General features: G+C 38.4%; 1 protein-coding gene across 1 annotated transcript; it reads left to right on the top strand.

Annotated features, from left to right (window-relative positions):
• Positions 1 to 863: 863 nt before the first annotated feature.
• LOC111912925 (probable transcription factor KAN4) lies at positions 864 to 4610 on the top strand. Its single transcript, XM_023908655.3, has 6 exons — positions 864 to 1871; positions 2053 to 2129; positions 2542 to 2578; positions 2764 to 2938; positions 4038 to 4134; positions 4240 to 4610. The coding sequence occupies exons 1-6, from the start codon at positions 1334 to 1336 to the stop codon at positions 4399 to 4401; spliced, it is 1086 nt and encodes a 361-aa protein (XP_023764423.1). The 5' UTR covers positions 864 to 1333; the 3' UTR covers positions 4402 to 4610.
• Positions 4611 to 17826: the final 13216 nt, after the last annotated feature.

The following is a 17826-nucleotide window of genomic DNA, read 5'->3' as shown; positions in this document are numbered from 1 at the left end:
TTTGGATATCTAAATCTTTCAAGGAAGAGATTTTGACAACCGAATTTTTATCCCATATTCAGAAATTGGAAATTATATATATATATATATATATATATATATATATATATATATATATATATATATATATATATATATATATATATATATATATATATATATATATGGAATTCTAACATTAGATTTTCTGATATGATTTTAAATATTAATTATCCGAAATCTTTTATTCAAAAACAAAATTCCAAAAATTCAACCAAAAAGTTATAATACTTCACCTTTTAACCAAGTCCTATGCAAAAACAAATCAAAGTTGCATGGTGGGGTGCACCCTCTAATATTAATTTCATTTTGTGATTCCTGGAAGTCTTAATTATAAATGGCCCCGGTACCATATGTCCATAACTCGCTTTCGTCACATCAACCTTTTTAATTAAAAATATGACTTTTGGAGGACATTCATAACACAAAGAAATAAGTAAAACGTAAGTAAATATTCTAAAATAAGGGAGAGAAAAACATAATTTATATGTTTTTTTTTTTATTTAAAGACAAGTCCTTAGTTCCAAATTAAGAATTTGATTTGAAATGCATAAAAAATGTAAAATATAATGTTTGAAACCCACTTTTCAACCTAAATCCATATTTATTTTTCTTAAATGAATAACCACGACGGCATACGATAAGCATCATTCTCAAATAAAGGTTTTCAAACTTCACATGCATGTTAGTCATAAGGTATAATTTTTAAACGATTATGAAATTTGTCTTACTAATTTCTCGATTTTTAAAATTAATATTCTATTTTCTTGAATAATTGTTCCTATGAGTTCTATTCCATCCTTTTCTTTTCCCGATTTCCAAGCATTCCCTCTATAGCGACACCACTATCTCTCCTTCTTAACTATCACCTTCATATATACTGATCTCTCTCTGGTTCTCTGATTATATAATCAAACTTTTTTCGTTTCGATATCTGCAATTTACACCCCGCTTCATAACTCCGAAGATAAAATAAATTAATACTAAAGCCTTTCTTTTCTAGCCACCTCATACAAAAAGCCTTCCTTTCTCCGATTCTTCGTCAAACCTCAAACCTAACCTACCACTAGTCTACTACTGATAAAAGCCTACACACTCTTTACTACTGATAAAGTCTACACCCCTCTCTCTCTCTCTTTATCTCTCTTTCTCTCTCTCTCTCTCTCTATCTCTGATTTGGGAAAGACCATGCAAAGATTAATCATAAGGCACTCATGATATAATCACTATTCAAAAACCTTTTCTTGAACACCATCCAATCTGTCTTTTTTTGTTAGATATTCATTTCGACTCCATGTTTCTCGCTTCAAGAACTACACCAATGACAAGTGGTATCACAGCTACATCTTTGCCTGATCTATCGCTACAGATCCGTCCTCCAGCTGCCGATTGTATCAAGAAGACAACCTGCAGCTCCACCACCACAGATTCGAACAGCAGCGGCAGTGATTTAACTCATGACAACGGCTTAAATTTCATCAACCATCACTACCACCATCCACCGCCACCGGAGAGAGGAGGTTTTGTTACCCATGGACTCCAGCTTCACCACCCGCGGCTGAGCTTGGGGGTTGATCACATGGCAACTTTTGATCCTCACTTCCCACAACATCCCATGGTGCCTTTACACCTACAAAGAAATAATCTTATTCTTCAACATCAGTATGGAAACAAACATTATGATCAACCACAATTCTATGGGCATGAGTTTAAGAGGAGTTCGAGAATGGGTAATCGTGTTAGAAGGATCGTTAGGGCTCCTCGGATGAGATGGACTTCCACTCTACACGCCCATTTCGTTCATGCTGTTCAGCTTCTTGGTGGACATGAAAGTATGTTTTTTGATCCATATATCTTCATATTCTCTTTGACCTTTTCACTTTTTAGCTACTCTCAAACGATTATTTCGTAAAGTATTTTCCAATTAACGAGATTAGGAAAGTGGATCGATTTTAGATTCTTTTTTTTTTTTAAAAAAACTAATGCGTTTGTGATTATTTTAAAATGTTACAGGAGCAACCCCTAAATCGGTGCTAGAGTTAATGAATGTGAAAGATCTCACTCTTGCTCATGTCAAGAGTCATCTCCAGGTAGCTAGCTATATTATCCTTCTTTTAATCTATACATAAAAGAGTCATTAGAGAACAAGTTTTTTTTTCTTTTAATGAAAATTAGCAAGAGTCCTTTTCCTACACTTTTATTTCGTTCATCTGATCACGAAAATGATATCCTTCTTCTTCTAGTCAGAAAGAAACGATTTTAATAAAGAAAAAAATGTAAACATAACAAGAAAAGAAAAAGAACACAAAAAAGCTACCACACACACACACACACATGTCTGGGTATTACTACATCTGAGCTTCAAATTTGACATTAAAAAGTGAAGCGGGACCCTCATGGGGAACAAGGACACTATGGCATCTAAGAAAGATGATATTTTTTTTTTTATGGATATAATTACTTATTTACTTATAACATCATTTGTGCGATATATTCATGCAGATGTATAGAACAGTGAAGAGCACTGACAAAGAAGCAGGTACTACTGGATTTTATTATTTTCATTTATATATAAGGACCCCATGCATCATAGTTTTCTCATTAATATGTTCATATTTCAGATAAAAATAACACCAATACATAGAGTCCCATTAGTATTATTACTGGATTTGTCTGATAAGTCGCAGAAAATTGATGGGTGTTGTATGAATGTGTTTTTTGCAGCTGCACTTGCGGATATGGTTATGATAAATCCAAGGACCCCAGAGACATTACTACAAATGCAAGGGGGTATATCACAAACTGGTGATAAAATAATTGAAGCCAACAACTCCAACCTGCACCTTTCTAATCATTCTCATCACCCATCACGAGCAACTACACTACAAACAACACAGAGGTTAGTGTGTGTGTGTGTGGTGAATTTCATTTAATAGTACATATCTATCAGTCTTCGATCTATTTCTCTGCAAGTTTTGTGTTCGTTGTCTGTGTTCATCATCATTACCTTTTTGAAGTCATACCGGATATGATACCAACTTGACTTACAAAGAGCATCTAATTAAGTGCACATCTGAAACACAGACATAAATGCATAATGTTTGTTGGTGAATGAATAATATTGTGTTGATGATGTAGATCTTCTCTTCGATGAAAGTGAATAGAAAAGGCAAATAAACTAAAGGAGAATTTTAGTTGAGATTTTCTATATGTTAAAAATTTTAAATCTCTTCGTTATTGTAAAATATGATTCTTTTTTTCCTATATGAAAGAACGAGAGTGACATGTCCAATCGATGCTGAATGATAATGTTTAATCTCGAGGAAAAGTAATATTAAGCAAAGGGAAATGGCACAAATTTTTGAGATATTAGTATATAGGATGACATTTAGGGAACATTTCTCCATAATTATTGTACAAACATGTAAAACTAGGAATTAGTATAGGTAGCTAATTAATCTATGTTAGAGCATATACAAGTTCAATTCCCTTTCATTTTTATGCATGTTAGAGTTGTTTAAAGTAAAAGCTAGCTATATAGCTAGAAATATTTAATGTAAAAGACATTGGCTTGCTTTTGTTGACCTAATTATTTCTGGATGGAAGTTGATTGCTATCAAGTATTTAAACGACGTACGACTGGGATTAAAGGCTTTCAATAGTTTAATAGAAGTACATCACATGTATTCCATGAGATTTCTTGCGCCTTTGGAAAATCAAAACCTTATATCCGAATTTTATCTTTTAATCATTTATTATAAATAAATAGTCCACATTCAGTGTTTTACCATCTTTGGTGATTCTTGTCCGGCATATAAATACTTACCCTATTTAGTGATTAATGAAATAATTAAGTGTATTGGTTAATACGAATAAATAAGCATATTCCCATGTGATATGTGAATAGTTTGTTTGGTAAAAGTGATGATATTTTTGTGGCTTTCTATCGTATTATATATGGACATAATCTCTTTTCTAAATCTAAAAATTTTAAGCAGAGGGTCATGGTCATCGACAATGGAGAAATACGATTCAAGGTTCTTGAGCCAAGAATACATGCGAAATTGTTCAGAACTTGGAGTGATTGATAATAAGGTTTGAAGGCATAGACCATATTCAGCTTGTATATATAGATATATGTATATCGTATGTATAAAGATTATTAATTGTTTTTAATGAATCATTATTGTTTTTCTGTAGGTGGATGAACATGAGCTATCCTTACACTTGTCAGAAAATGACATGAAGTTGGAAAGTAGTAGTAGGACTAAGTCTTTAGATTCAAATAGGTTGCTAAATCTTGAGTTCACCCTCGGAAGGCCAAGCCGGCAAATGGAAGATTGTGTCCAAAATGAAAATTAAGCCAAAATCACTCTTAATTTGACTAATAACATACGTATTGAATAGGTAGTGAAGCTATGTTTAATATTGCTTAATCTTAGCCATGTGTTAACCTTTGACAAATTTTGTGCCATGTAGAATTAACAATTTGTGCCATGTAGAATGTAGAGGTGAAAACTAGAGGGTTGAAAGTAGACAATACTTAAAATTAATAATATTGTCATTTTAAACGTCTTACGTTGCCGTAGCTATGAGTATTCAACTTTATTTATTTATTTATTTTTTTTATTTTTTTTTTTACAAAATGGTATTTGATATTTTCTTTTATGCATGAAACTATCATTTATGGAAATTTGTAAAGGGATATAGTCAAAAATAAGCACGTATATTTTCGGGTTAATATGATAACTCGACAACCAATATTATTTAGTTTTAATGAGTAATTGGATTTGCGAAGTAACCTACATCGCAACTTCGGTATGTCCCGAAACATTCTAGAATTGGGAACTGAGTTAACTTGACGATAGTCAAGTCAATATTTCGTAGGATAGAGCAAATGAGTGAGAATTTAAGAAAGGGAAATTAAATATCATCTAACATTTCTTGCTAAATATCCTTCCACACTTCTTAAGTGTTGACATACCCCACAAGAAAGGTAGGTATTAGCGGCCACGCTTTTAGCAGCGACAATCCCCATTATCGGTGACATGTAATTGACGCGTTAGATGTCGCCGTTAATGGGGGCGTTCACCGCTAATAAAGGGCGTCGTCGCTAATGATGTTGACTTTTTACTGTAGAGGTGTCACCGCTAATACTTATATGTCTCCGTTTAAGGCTTATCGTCGCCGCTAAAGGCTTTCGTAGCAAACCCCCTGACTTCAGCTCTTTCATTTGTCTGCCTCCTTTGCTCTCTTCCGAAGCGATTCCCAAAACCCTCTTCCTTCCAGCGTCATTGTTGTCACAACTCTCGTCTCCGACAACAGTTATAGCCAACCACCACTAGACCTCCATTACCAGCCACGCCCACAGCGTCTTTGGCGACAGAAGTGTGACATCCCCAATTTTAACTGCCAGAAAAGACCGATTTGTTTATGTTTTATTTAAAAATCAGAGTACCCTTTTATTAAAATGATGTGAAATTTGTGCCCAGAAAGACATGATAAATGTGTTATCAAAGCATTTCCCAAGAAATGTATTTCATTTCTTTTAAAACTTTGAGATGACATCGTCAATACATAAACATGAATATAAACAGACTTTACAATAACTTACACTAGTGATCTACATCTCTTTAATCTCCTAATGTAAGGTAACTTCGTATCGACACCTGTGATACAAATAAACTTGAGTGGGTCAGGTTGGGAAAACTGGTGAGTATATATAGGGTTTTCAACCCACAATAATATAATTATGTTTAATCATTAAACAATCAACTCAATTATCCATCCTCATTATCTTCTTTATTTCTTAAGGATCTATCCTAAGAATCATTTATCATTCACTCATTTATTCCTAAGGATTGTCCCAAGGAATATACACGAAACCCATTGTTTGCTTAATGACATAGCTGTCACTGTTATCTATTAAGCTCAACTGTCAATATTATCATTTAAGAGCAGCTGCCAGAATTATGACATTCTCTATTAGGCATAGCCACTGATATTGTCCTTTGGGCGCAGTTACCAGGGTTACGATGTTCTCTAATAGGCACAACTGCCGATACTACCCTTTGAGCGCAGCTGCTAGGATGTTTAGAGTACATCGTAGTTTAAAACATCTAAAGGTTGTGGCACAGCTGCCAATTCTCATCTATAGGGTACTAAGTCAATTGCTGCTAATGTTCACCTATATGACACGATGTCCATAACTGCCAATATTCCTCTATATGAGCTTTCATCCCTTATTATTCATATACCCATGTTTTAACCTACATATTTTTTAGATATAAAATACATATACAGTTTAAATCATTTAAAACATGCGTAAGATCGTTCATCTAGCATAGATATCAAGTAAACAGATAATTTGCACACACGACACGTAATTTAAATAAAATACTTCATATCTATGTGTCAGATAAAAATAACTATGCACTTACTTGTCAAAGTGATGATTCCAAACTCGGGCAACGCTTCGCTTCTAACGATTCTTTTTTCCTTCGACGAAACCTAGCATTATTATTACTAAGTTTTAGTTTAATCTTTATTGTGACTAATTATTAATCTAGATTCATCATTAACGCAAAGTTTACTTTCATGATCTATCAGTAAGGAACAACAAGGTAGGATCATATCGGAGGTAGGGTCCGTTTGATATACGAAGTATACAGTTTTGAAGTCCCACTTTAAACACCTCACTAAATTATAGCCTAGACATCATACCCGTAAGTAGATCAATCAGTATAACGACTTTAAATCACTGATAAATCTTGTTTATAACTTCATAATAACGATAATGAACTTAAACATCAGTTATACTTAAAGTAGGGTAAGCATAACTCACTTACTGGGAGGTTTGGCTAGGAATCGGGAATTGCAGGGGTGAAACATCTAAGCTGAAAGGTCTTCTTATCAGAGCCTTCCGGAGCTTTGGGACTCGCCTCTAGCACTTAGAAGTTGCTAGGGATTTGGAGGGATAGATTGGGAGTGATGAGAGAGAAAGAAGGGTTGTTGTGTGAAGAAATGGGGTGATTTACACCTCTATTTATAGGCTGCCAGCGTCGAGTACGCTGAGCGTAATGGGTTTTTAAGGGTTACACTAAGCGTGCTCAAAATTACGTTGGGCGTAATGTGCCACGTGTCGGGATCTCATGCAAATCCACGGGGAAGAAGGTGTGGCTCAGATTGCGTCATGTGTCACTTGTTTGTTACTATAAAAACTAATTATCTTCTAAAATCCGTAACTTTTGCATACGAGCTTCATTTTTAACGTTCTTTATATCCACGTGTAGGCGGAACCGTACTCTACAACGTTTTTTTAGACGCCGTTGGCTAATTTTGATTTATTTTTAAAGTTATATTTTTAATAGTCCTAGACAAGTAAAGTCCGTTAAAAAATCATAACTTTGACATCCGACATCCGTTTTCGTCTGTCTTTTTTATCGTTGAGCTCTTATTAATGAGATCTTCGATTCTTGTTTAGGTTGTGTCGGCTAAAATTTAGTCGATCTAAAATTCGAATTCCGGGTTGCGCACCATTATGTTAAATCTTATAAAAATCATAACTTCCTCATACAAAGTCAGATTTTGACGTTCTTTTTATCTACGTTCTTAGTTTAACATATACTATGAATTTTCTTTAGATTACTAAGGCTAAAAAGTAATTTATCAAAATTTACTTCTATGTTACGCGGTGTCGTGCGGGTTTAGTCGTAAAATTTTGACGGCTCATAATTTACTTCGTTATAACTCGGATTTCGGCGTTCTTTATATGTACGGAACCCTTGTGACATATACTATGACTTGGTTAAGATTATTCATTCTAAATAATATTCCATAAAAAGTTCATTTTTAACGCTTATTGTCTCTGAATTGACTAGCTCGAATCTACAGGCATTACAATTATCTCCTCCTTAGGAAGATTACGTCCAAGAATCATCAAAAAAACATGGTTTATATAATGAATCCATACGTTATCTCTTCATCCTAGGTAATAATTGTAACTTCTATGTTTCTTCGAATGAGTATCTAACTCTTAGACATCTTGACTGTAAACGGTGCTCAATCTTGTACTCGCTTTTTATCCTATGTTGGACTTCTAATCGTAACTCTTTAAGTTACCAAAACGATTCTGATTGGAGACTCCTAATCCTTCTTAAACAAAATTATCTTAAGAGAACTTCTTTGATTACCACAATAGACCGATGGGTCATGTTGTAATAACCTCTCATCGTATGATGCAACGGTTAGACTCAGGTCTCTTAGAGTCAAATTACAGAACAAAATATATCTTCCTTCATGTTCTAATGCGATATAATCACATTTTAGCATGTAGCACTTCTAGCTACAAGCTTCTTACCTTAACAACGGTTGTAATACTTCTATTGATCACTTCGATTATCTTTCACTTCAATCTTCTGGGTTAAGTCAGATGCTATATCAATCTTCGTTCTTTAAACCACGTAACATACTCATCTTAGTCAGAATCGATTTGATATGACAACTAGGGTCGGAATAACAATCATCTTTTTAGTCATTACCGAAACGATGGTAACGACGTACTTGAACAAAACAGAATCAATTACTAGCTTCTTGGTAACCTCGTGACTTTCCTTGATCCATGTGTGAGTCCTGTGCTTCGGGTAGTATAGGCCTCTACTACCATTCACACCTACTCATACTCGTCGCAAGTATTGTCTCATAGTTTTTCCAAGTCGCCATGCAAGAAAATCACATAACAACTTAACGCACCAAATGACAAAATCAAGGCTTATATTACTTATTGAATGATTACATAGATGTTAAAGTTCAACCAATACTATTCCTCTATTAGGCTACACCTCCTGATACTATCCGCATGGCTACTTCTTAACTGGATCTTCAGGTATCAGTCCTCCCTCCTAATTCCTTGCATTGTCACCTGCTTCGTCAAGGATCATATGGAATGCTTTTGGCTTTGCCTTTGGTAGTGCATTTTGCTTTGTAGCTCCTTCCCTCTTTGGGCAGTCTTTCTTGAAGTCCCCTTCTTCATTACATCTGTAACATACCCTTTTGTTGAATGTACATTCATCGGCGTAATACCCAAACTTTCCTCACTTGAAACATGTGTCACACCCCGAAAACCGAAGGCGGAAACATTTCCGGGGTTGACTCCACGTTGAGTATCAAATCCAATGCACATAGTAAGTAAAGTAGAACAACCATTACATTACATATAGAAAAGTTTTACAATTGTTTCAAAAGCAAAGTTGTACAGTTGTGATACATAGTATATATGAACAAAATTAAGACGAGTCTTCAACGCACTCTGTCTTTGCAAAAAGGAATCATCGGGTACCTGTCTAATGCTAACCTGAGAGCACAAGCGGTTTAAAAATCAGCATAACGCTGGTGAGTTCATAAGTGGTTTTTGTTTTGTGAAAAACGTTCAAGTTTCCTTTCTGATTTTGAAAATGTTACACACACCAAGAAAATCCCATATTTTCTTAAAAGGCTGGTTAATGGTTCTCAAGATGTAAAGTAAAGTTGTACACTGAAAACACGTTTACTCTTGTGAAATGTACAATTAGGTTATCTGGTTTGTTATACTATTCTGGTTATGTACAAATGTATTCTCGGGAAAGTCCTATACTTTCCTAAATTGTTGGTTACCAATTGTAAAAGATGTATTCTGAAAAACATATTTACCCTTCTGAGATGTAAAGTTACCCGGTTTGTTACCCTTTTCTAGTTATGTACAATGTTCCCTAGGAAACTCCCATACTTTCCTGACTGTTGGTTACCAATATGAAAGATGTATACTGAAACCTAGTTATCTTGTGAAATGTATTACGTTTTTCATTATTACTATTAAGTAAATCTCTGTTATCCTAATTGCGAGTTCCATAACCATACGATAGACTAGATATGGCAATAAGTAGTCCACATCACCATATGACTTTCGTCACCCTTGAGCCATTTCGGTTCGGCTGTAGCTAGCAGCCAGGTGTGGGGTAGTCAGCCCCGTATAGATCTATACACTCAAGTCACACTCTCTAATCCCAGAGATTCTGGTTACGGGTGCAGTCCTCCACTCGCATATCTCTGTGGAGTGTTCACCGAGGACGTGTCTCCAATCATACAGGACTAACAAATTTACTAGTAATAATATGATAATCCTCCACTCGCGTATCTCTGTGGAGTGTTACCGACGATATACACTGTACAAGTTTTATGTTTCAATGGTTCTAATGTCATGCTTTTAACTGATAAAATGTGGAAAACCATTTGTGAAATATATATAAAACATAACAGTTTAAAGTCCATTTCACAAATATATGTTTACGTGATCTGCATGTTCAAATGGTTATCAGTTGTAACAATCAGTGTTAAAAGCATATAAAATGTGAAACACACACATGAAAACATGTTTTAGAGTACAAGTAATCCCTTGTACTTTGCTTGTGTTCCCCCCTGAAAACAGTGAAAACAGTGAAAAAGGGTAGGGGTATGAACTCACCGCTTGATGTAGAGTTCGAGTGTCAACGGATGCCCTGAACTCCTATGGCCCCTATTTTTTATGAGACAACACATAAATGAGTTAGAACTAAGGTGTTTCATGACTAAACATGTTGGGAAAACATCCTTAGGGCTTGGAATTACTAAGAATAAGTGTTCTATGATCTAAACTTAATGATTTATGCAAGTTTAGGGCCAAATATGGGTATTAGAGTGGGTGTATGGTCTTGAAAATGAGTGTGCGGTTGGGGAGTGCAACCAGGAGTGTGTGTGAGGCAGCACACAAGAGTGTGCGGCCGTACAAAGGGTGTGTGCAGCCGTACACTCCTCATTTGAGTGCATATGTTGATTTTCAAAGTGTATGCTCTTCATACTTGGGAGATTTGAATGTGTGCTGCCCCCTTATGAAGGTGTGCGGTCGTACACCTTCATGGGATGATGAATATGATGAACATAATGAGTTTTAAGCTTGGGATTCAAGTGTTTACCACTATACTTAGCTTGAAGATGGAGTAGATCACGATTATGAAGCCTTCCAAGTGTTCTTGGTTGATGATTTTGAGAGAGAAAGTAGAGAGAGGGAAGAGAACATCTAAATGAATGAATGAAGGGGGTATCCGTCCATAAATTGAATTGGGTGTGAGGTTGAGGGTGTTTGCGGTTGGGTGTGTGGCCATACACACAGGTGTGTGGCCGCACACACCTTATTTAGTGAGCTTGGCCCAATATTGTGATACTAAACACTCTCCAACCCTTCCTAACACTCATATCTAGATTATACTAAGTCTAGAGCATCCATATGAAACCACAAGATTTAATAAAAGATAATGAACTCAAGTTTTAGTGCTAGATCAATTACATGGGTTAGAAGTTTCGGGTTGTCACATTATCCCCCTGTTAGAGGGAATTTCGTCCCGAAATTCAAAATTAAGATACAAATCATGGACTTGGAAAGATATGTGGATACTTCTGACTCATTGAGTCTTCACGCTCCCAAGTGAATTCCGGTCCTCGCTTGGCATTCCAGCGAACCTTCACTATCGGGATGCGACTTTGCTTTGTACGTTTGACTTCTCGATCCATGATTTCAATCGGTTCCTCCACAAAGTTGAGGTTTTCATTGATCTCTATCTCGCCTAAAGGAATCACTATGGTTTCATTGGAAAAACACTTCTTGAGATTGGAAACATGGAATACGGGATGAATGTTACTGAGCTCATGGGGTAAACGAAGTTTATAGGCTACCGGACCGATCCTGGCGAGGATCTCGAAGGATCCAATGTACCTAGGGTTAAGTTTCCCACGCTTTCCAAAGCGTACCGTGCCTTTCCAGGGCGAGACCTTCAACAGGACACGGTCTCCAACCTAGAATTCCAGAGGTTTCCGATGGTTGCCAGCGTAACTCTTTTGGCGATCTCGTGAAGCTTTCAATCGTTCTCGGATTTGGATGATCTTCTCAGTGGTTTCGCGGATGATTTCAGGACCAGTGAGAGCATTGCTAGGGACTCGACTCTTGGCTAGCTGTGTGTCCCCCAACTCAGTCTAGCACAGAGGGGATCTGCACTTGCGACCCTAGAGGGCTTCAAACGGAGCAGCCTTGATGCTGGTGTGGTAACTATTGTTGTACGACAATTCGATCAAAGGTAGATGTGTGTCCCACGACTTTCCAAAATCAATGACACGTGCCCTAAGCATGTCTTCCAGGGTTTGGATTGTTCTCTCACTTTGTACATCGGTCTGAGGGTGATAAGCTGTACTCATGTTTAGTTTGGTTCCAAGAGCCTTCTGGAGTGACTGCCAAAATCTAGAAGTAAACCTACTATCTCGATCAGAGATAATGGACGCAGGTACACCGTGCAGTCGGACTACCTCTTGGATGTAAATTCTCGCAAGTCTTTCCATCTTAAATGATTCTTTGATTGGGATGAAATGGGCGGACTTTGTCAAACGATCGACAATTACCCAAATGGTGTCGTACCCACTCGGACACTTGGGTAACTTGGTGATGAAATCCATAGTAATCATCTCCCATTTCCATTTGGGTATCTCGAGCTGCTAGAGCAGACCCGAGGGTTTCTGGTATTCGACTTTCACCTTGGCGCAAGTCAGGCACTTGCCCACGAATGTAGCTATCTCAGCTTTCATGTTTGGCCACCAGTATTGTTTCTTGAGATCCAGGTACATCTTGTCCGAACCCGGGTGAACAGAGTATCTGGTCTTGTGCGCTTCCTCCATGACAATCTCCTTAAATCCTCCGGACTTTGGAATTCAGGTTCGATCCATGAAGCAGTAGACTCCGTCACCTCTGATCTCAAGTTTCTTGTCCATTCCTATCAAGGCTTCGTTTGACACGTTCTCGGGTTTGAGGGCTTCTAACTGGGCTTCTCGGATTTGCATGGATAAGTTGGAATGGATGGTCATCGTCAGGGTCTTCACCTTTCGGTTTGAACTCTCCTTTCGGCTAAGGGCATCTGCTACCACATTGGCCTTGCTGGGATGGTAACGGATTTCACACTCATAATCACTGAGTAGTTCTACCCATCGTCGTTGCCTCATGTTCAAGTCTTTCTGATCAAAGATGTGCTGCCGACTCTTATGGTCAGTGAAGATCGTACACTTGGTTCCGTAGAGATAATGTCTCCAAATCTTCAGAGCAAAGACTACGGCTCCTAATTCCAAGTCACGAGTGGTATAATTGACCTCGTGTGCTTTCAGTTGTCTAGAAGCATAAGCAATTACCTTTCCTCTTTGCATAAGCACACAGCCTAAGCCTTGATTAGATGCATCGCATTAGACAACGAAGTCCTCCGTCCCTTCGGGTAGGGACAGAACAGGCGCGCTGCACAAGGCTTTCTTCAGCGTCTGGAATGCAGTTTCTTGCTTATCACTCCAACAAAAGGGTACACCTTTATGTGTTAGAGTGGTTAAGGGTTTGGCGATTCTAGAAAAGTTCTGGATAAATCTCCGATAATAGCCGGCGAGACCCAAGAATAGTCGGATTTCTGTGGGTATCTTCGGTGCTGACCAATTCTCTATCGCTTTAATCTTGGAAGGATCTACATGAATACCCTCCTCGCTTACCACGTGACCGAGGAAAGTTACCTTCCAAATCCAGAACTTACACTTGGAAAATTTCGCGTACAACTTCTCGGATCTAAGGGTTTCCAACACTAGCCTCAAGTGCTGTTTGTGATCTTCTTCGCTTCTGGAGTAGAAAAGTATGTCATCAATAAATACAATGACGAACTTATCCAGATAAGGACGACACACCCGCTTCATCAGATCCATGAACACTGCCGGTGCGTTGGTTAGACCGAAGGGCATCACTACGAATTTGTAGTGTCCATACCGAGTTCTGAAAGCTGTTTTGGAAACATCACTCTCATGAACACGTAGCTGATGATACCCTGACCGAAGGTCTATCTTGGTGAAGTAACTGGCTCCCTTGAGTTGATCGAAGAGATCATCTATTCGTGGAAGAGGATATCGGTTTTTGATGGTCAACTTGTTCAGCTCACGGTAGTCGATACACATCCGAAAGGATCCATCTTTCTTCTTAACGAACAATACCGAAGCTCCCCAGAGCGAGGAACTCGGTCTAATGAATCCTTTACTGATCAACTCATTGAGTTGGCTGGATAACTCCTGCATTTCTGCTGGAGCTAAGCGATACGGAGATTTTGCCACAGGGGTAGCTCCAGGAATTAGGTCAATACAGAACTCGACCTAACGCTCGGGAGGAATTCCTAGAAGCTCTTCGAGAAATACATCAGGAAAGTTACAGACTTCGGGGATGATCGCGAGGTCTTGAACTTCCTGTTTCTTGTTGATTACATGGGCTAAGAATGCAATGCACTCCTTTCATAGGAGCTTTTGAGCTTTGATGCAGGAAATGATACGAAGATTGGAACTGAGTTTATCGCCATAGGTTACGAGAGTTTGATCCGAAGGAAGGTTGAGACGGATGGATTTTTTGAAACAGAGGATATCAGCATGATTGGGACTCAACCAATCCATGCCAATGATGACGTCAAAGCTCTTTATTGAAACTGGCATCAGATCAATGGGAAATGAATGATCATTTAGGGTAAGAGTACAACCTTTGAACACCTCGCTGGCACTTTCTTTGTCACCGTTAGCCATCTCGACGGTAAACATTTCAGTTAAAGGTTGGGGATTATGTTTTAGGTTATGTTTGAATGAATGACTAACAAAGCTTCTTTCAGCACCTGAATCGAAAATAATACTAGCATATGAGTTGTCGAGAAGGAACGTACCCGAGACTACAGTGGGATCGGCGACTGCTTCCTCCCGTCCTATGGCTAGGACTGTCCCAGTATTGTCAGCTATTGATTTCTTGGGGAAATTCCTTTTAAAGTGTCCAACCTCTCCACAGTTATAGCAGGCTTAACCAACGCCTGCTCCAGATGATTGATTTGTCGATTGGGTCGGAGCTTTGCAGAATCGGACCGTATGCCCCTTCTTACCATAATTGGTACAAGATAGTTCTCGGCAAGGGTCGGGGTTGTGGTGATATTTGCACTTGTCACACAGAGGGAGATTACCAGCATATCTGCTAGTAGGAGTTGGAGCTGTGGATCCCACAACAGAAGCAACAGCAACGGGGGTAGTAGCAGCATGGACTGCTACAGTTTGCTGTCTCTTGGAGGATCCTTGGGAAGATTGATCCTTCTTCTTTTTCCAGAACTTTCTTTTCTCACCACTCCTCTTGGTCGGTTCAGAAGCGGTGGATGTTTCCTCGATGTCATCATTGTGATCAATTAGGGTTTGGGCTAAACTCTTGGCACTATCATAGGTATCCGGACGTGCAGCTAAGACGTTTCCCTTAGTTGGCTGGGTCAGCCCCCATATGAACTTTTCTATCTTTTTACTTTCAGGAGTGACCAATCCCGGGCAGAGAAGTGCGAGGTCATCGAATCGAGAAGTGTATGCAGCAATATCGGAACCCTTCATCTTCAGGTTCCAGAGCTCATGCTCTAGTTTCTGCATTTCACCACGGGGACAGTATTCGGCTATCAAGAGTTCTTTCATGGCTTCCCAGCCTATGGCGTTGGCTACGGGTAGGGTCAGAGATTTGATTCGGCTATTCCACCAAGTCAAGTCTTTATCAATGAAGGTACATGCTGTGAACTTGACCTTATCAGATTCCGCGCAGGCACAGATTTCAAAGATGGTTTCGATTTTCTCAAACCATCGGGATAAGGAAATGACACCTCCAGTGCATCGAAAGATGTTGGTTTTGCATTCATGAAATCCTTATAGGAACCCTCCTTTCGGTGTCCCTGAATGCTTTCTTGATCCTGAGTTTGAGTACCGCCTCCCGAACCACCGGAACCACCGGTGTTCAATTGAGACATAGAAGCTGCCACCGCGGCAGTAACAGCTGCCTGAAATACCACGGGGTCAAATTCAGGAGGAGGAGGTGGCGGAGGGTCGTTGGTCTTTGAGTTGGGTCTCTTTCTTGGAGGCATCTTGATCTAATAAGATCAAGAAAGAGAGGATGATAAGTCCTCTGAATCGAATCGAGAGATATGACAGATATCTATTCCAAATAAGCGATAAAGCAGGAAAGAGTTATCAAAGTAGGTAAACTATTGCTAACGGAATGATCAAGGATCTATACGTGAACGATGATTTCTACAAAGGATTGGCCCAAGAAATACTCCCATATTATTTCATGATTCGCTACGACACTGGCTCAATGTTTGTGGTATTAGGGTAAGTTTTAGGCATGCCGCATACCACAATCACTCCCAAGCACATGTTGGCCGTGTCTCAAATGAATATAGTTGGCCAAGCTATATTGATCCTAGACACGACTACATAACTGCCCAGGTTTAACCGCAGTACACAACACCCATCTACTTATGTTTTGTTCTACTTGTAGTTACGAGTCTCGACGGTTCGGTATATTTGTATACTTTTGAAAATACTTATAGTTTGAAGATACTTTTAATTTCAGAGCACTTAGGCCCTTTAGTGTTTATAGTTTTATACCATGTAAGGTTTGGTATACTTTATTCACTATAAACAAGGGCTCTGATACCAATCTGTCACACCCCGAAAACCGAAGGCGGAAACATTTCTGGGGTTGACTCCACGTTGAGTATCAAATCCAATGCACATAGTAAGTAAAGTAGAACAACCATTACATTACATATAGAAAAGTTTTACAATTGTTTCAAAAGCAAAGTTGTACAGTTGTGATACATAGTATATATGAACAAAATTAAGACGAGTCCTCAATGCAATCAAGGTGTGGGGTAGTCAGCCTCGTATAGATCTATACACTCAAGTCACGCTCTCTAATCCCAGAGATTCTGGTTACGGGGGCAGTCCTCCACTTGCGTATCTCTGTGGAGTGTTCACCGAGGATGTGTCTCCAATCATACAGGACTAACAAATTTACTAGTAATAATATGATAAGCCTCCACTCGCGTATCTCTATGGAGTGTTACCGAGGATATACACTGTACAAGTTTTATGTTTCAATGGTTCTAATGTCATGCTTTTAACTGATAAAATGTGGAAAACCATTTGTGAAATATATATAAAACATAACAGTTTAAAGTCCATTTCACAAATATATGTTTACGTGATCTACATGTTCAAATGGTTATCAGTTGTAACAATCAGTGTTAAAAGCATATAAAATGTGAAACACACACATGAAAAAGAAGTTTTAGAGTACAAGTAATCCCTTGTACTTTGCTTGTGTTCCCCCCTGAAATAGTGAAAACAGTGAAAAAGGGTAGGGGTATGAACTCACCGCTTAATGTAGAGTTCGAGTGTCAACGTATGCCCTGAACTCCTATGGCCCCTATTTTTCATGAGACGACACATAAATGAGTTAGAACTAAGGTGTTTCATGACTAAACATGTTGGGAAAACATCCTTAGGGCTTGGAATTACTAAGAATAAGTGTTCTATGATCCAAACTTAATGATTTATGCAAGTTTAGGGCCAAATATGGGTATTAGAGTGGGTGTATGGTCTTGAAAATGAGTGTGCGGTTGGGGAGTGCAGCCAGGAGTGTGTCTGAGGCATCACACTAGAGTGTGCGGCTATACAAAGGGTGTGTGCGGCCGTGCACAGGAGTGTGCGGCCGTACACTCCTCATTTGAGTCCATATGTGTCACACCCCCGAACCAGGCGGCGGAAACGTTCGGGAGCTGTAGTGACTCAATTGAATACCATAACATTGAATACATATGAAACGTAACAACATTCGTCACCATGCATTAACATAATACAACCAATAAAGTTTAC

Source organism: Lactuca sativa, chromosome 4 (assembly GCF_002870075.4).
Source record: "Lactuca sativa cultivar Salinas chromosome 4, Lsat_Salinas_v11, whole genome shotgun sequence".
Classification (NCBI taxonomy): domain Eukaryota; kingdom Viridiplantae; phylum Streptophyta; class Magnoliopsida; order Asterales; family Asteraceae; genus Lactuca; species Lactuca sativa.
This window is presented reverse-complemented; position numbering and strand designations above follow the sequence as displayed.

Bases quoted from the DNA above. Each gene is read 5' to 3' on its own strand.
- LOC111912925 (XM_023908655.3), top strand. From the start codon at position 1,334: ATGTTTCTCGCTTCAAGAACTACACCAATGACAAGTGGTATCACAGCT. The intron at 2,579-2,763 runs GTACTACTGGAT...TGTTTTTTGCAG, and splicing joins GAGCACTGACAAAGAAGCAG to CTGCACTTGCGGATATGGTT. The intron at 2,939-4,037 runs GTTAGTGTGTGT...AATTTTAAGCAG, and splicing joins ACACTACAAACAACACAGAG to AGGGTCATGGTCATCGACAA.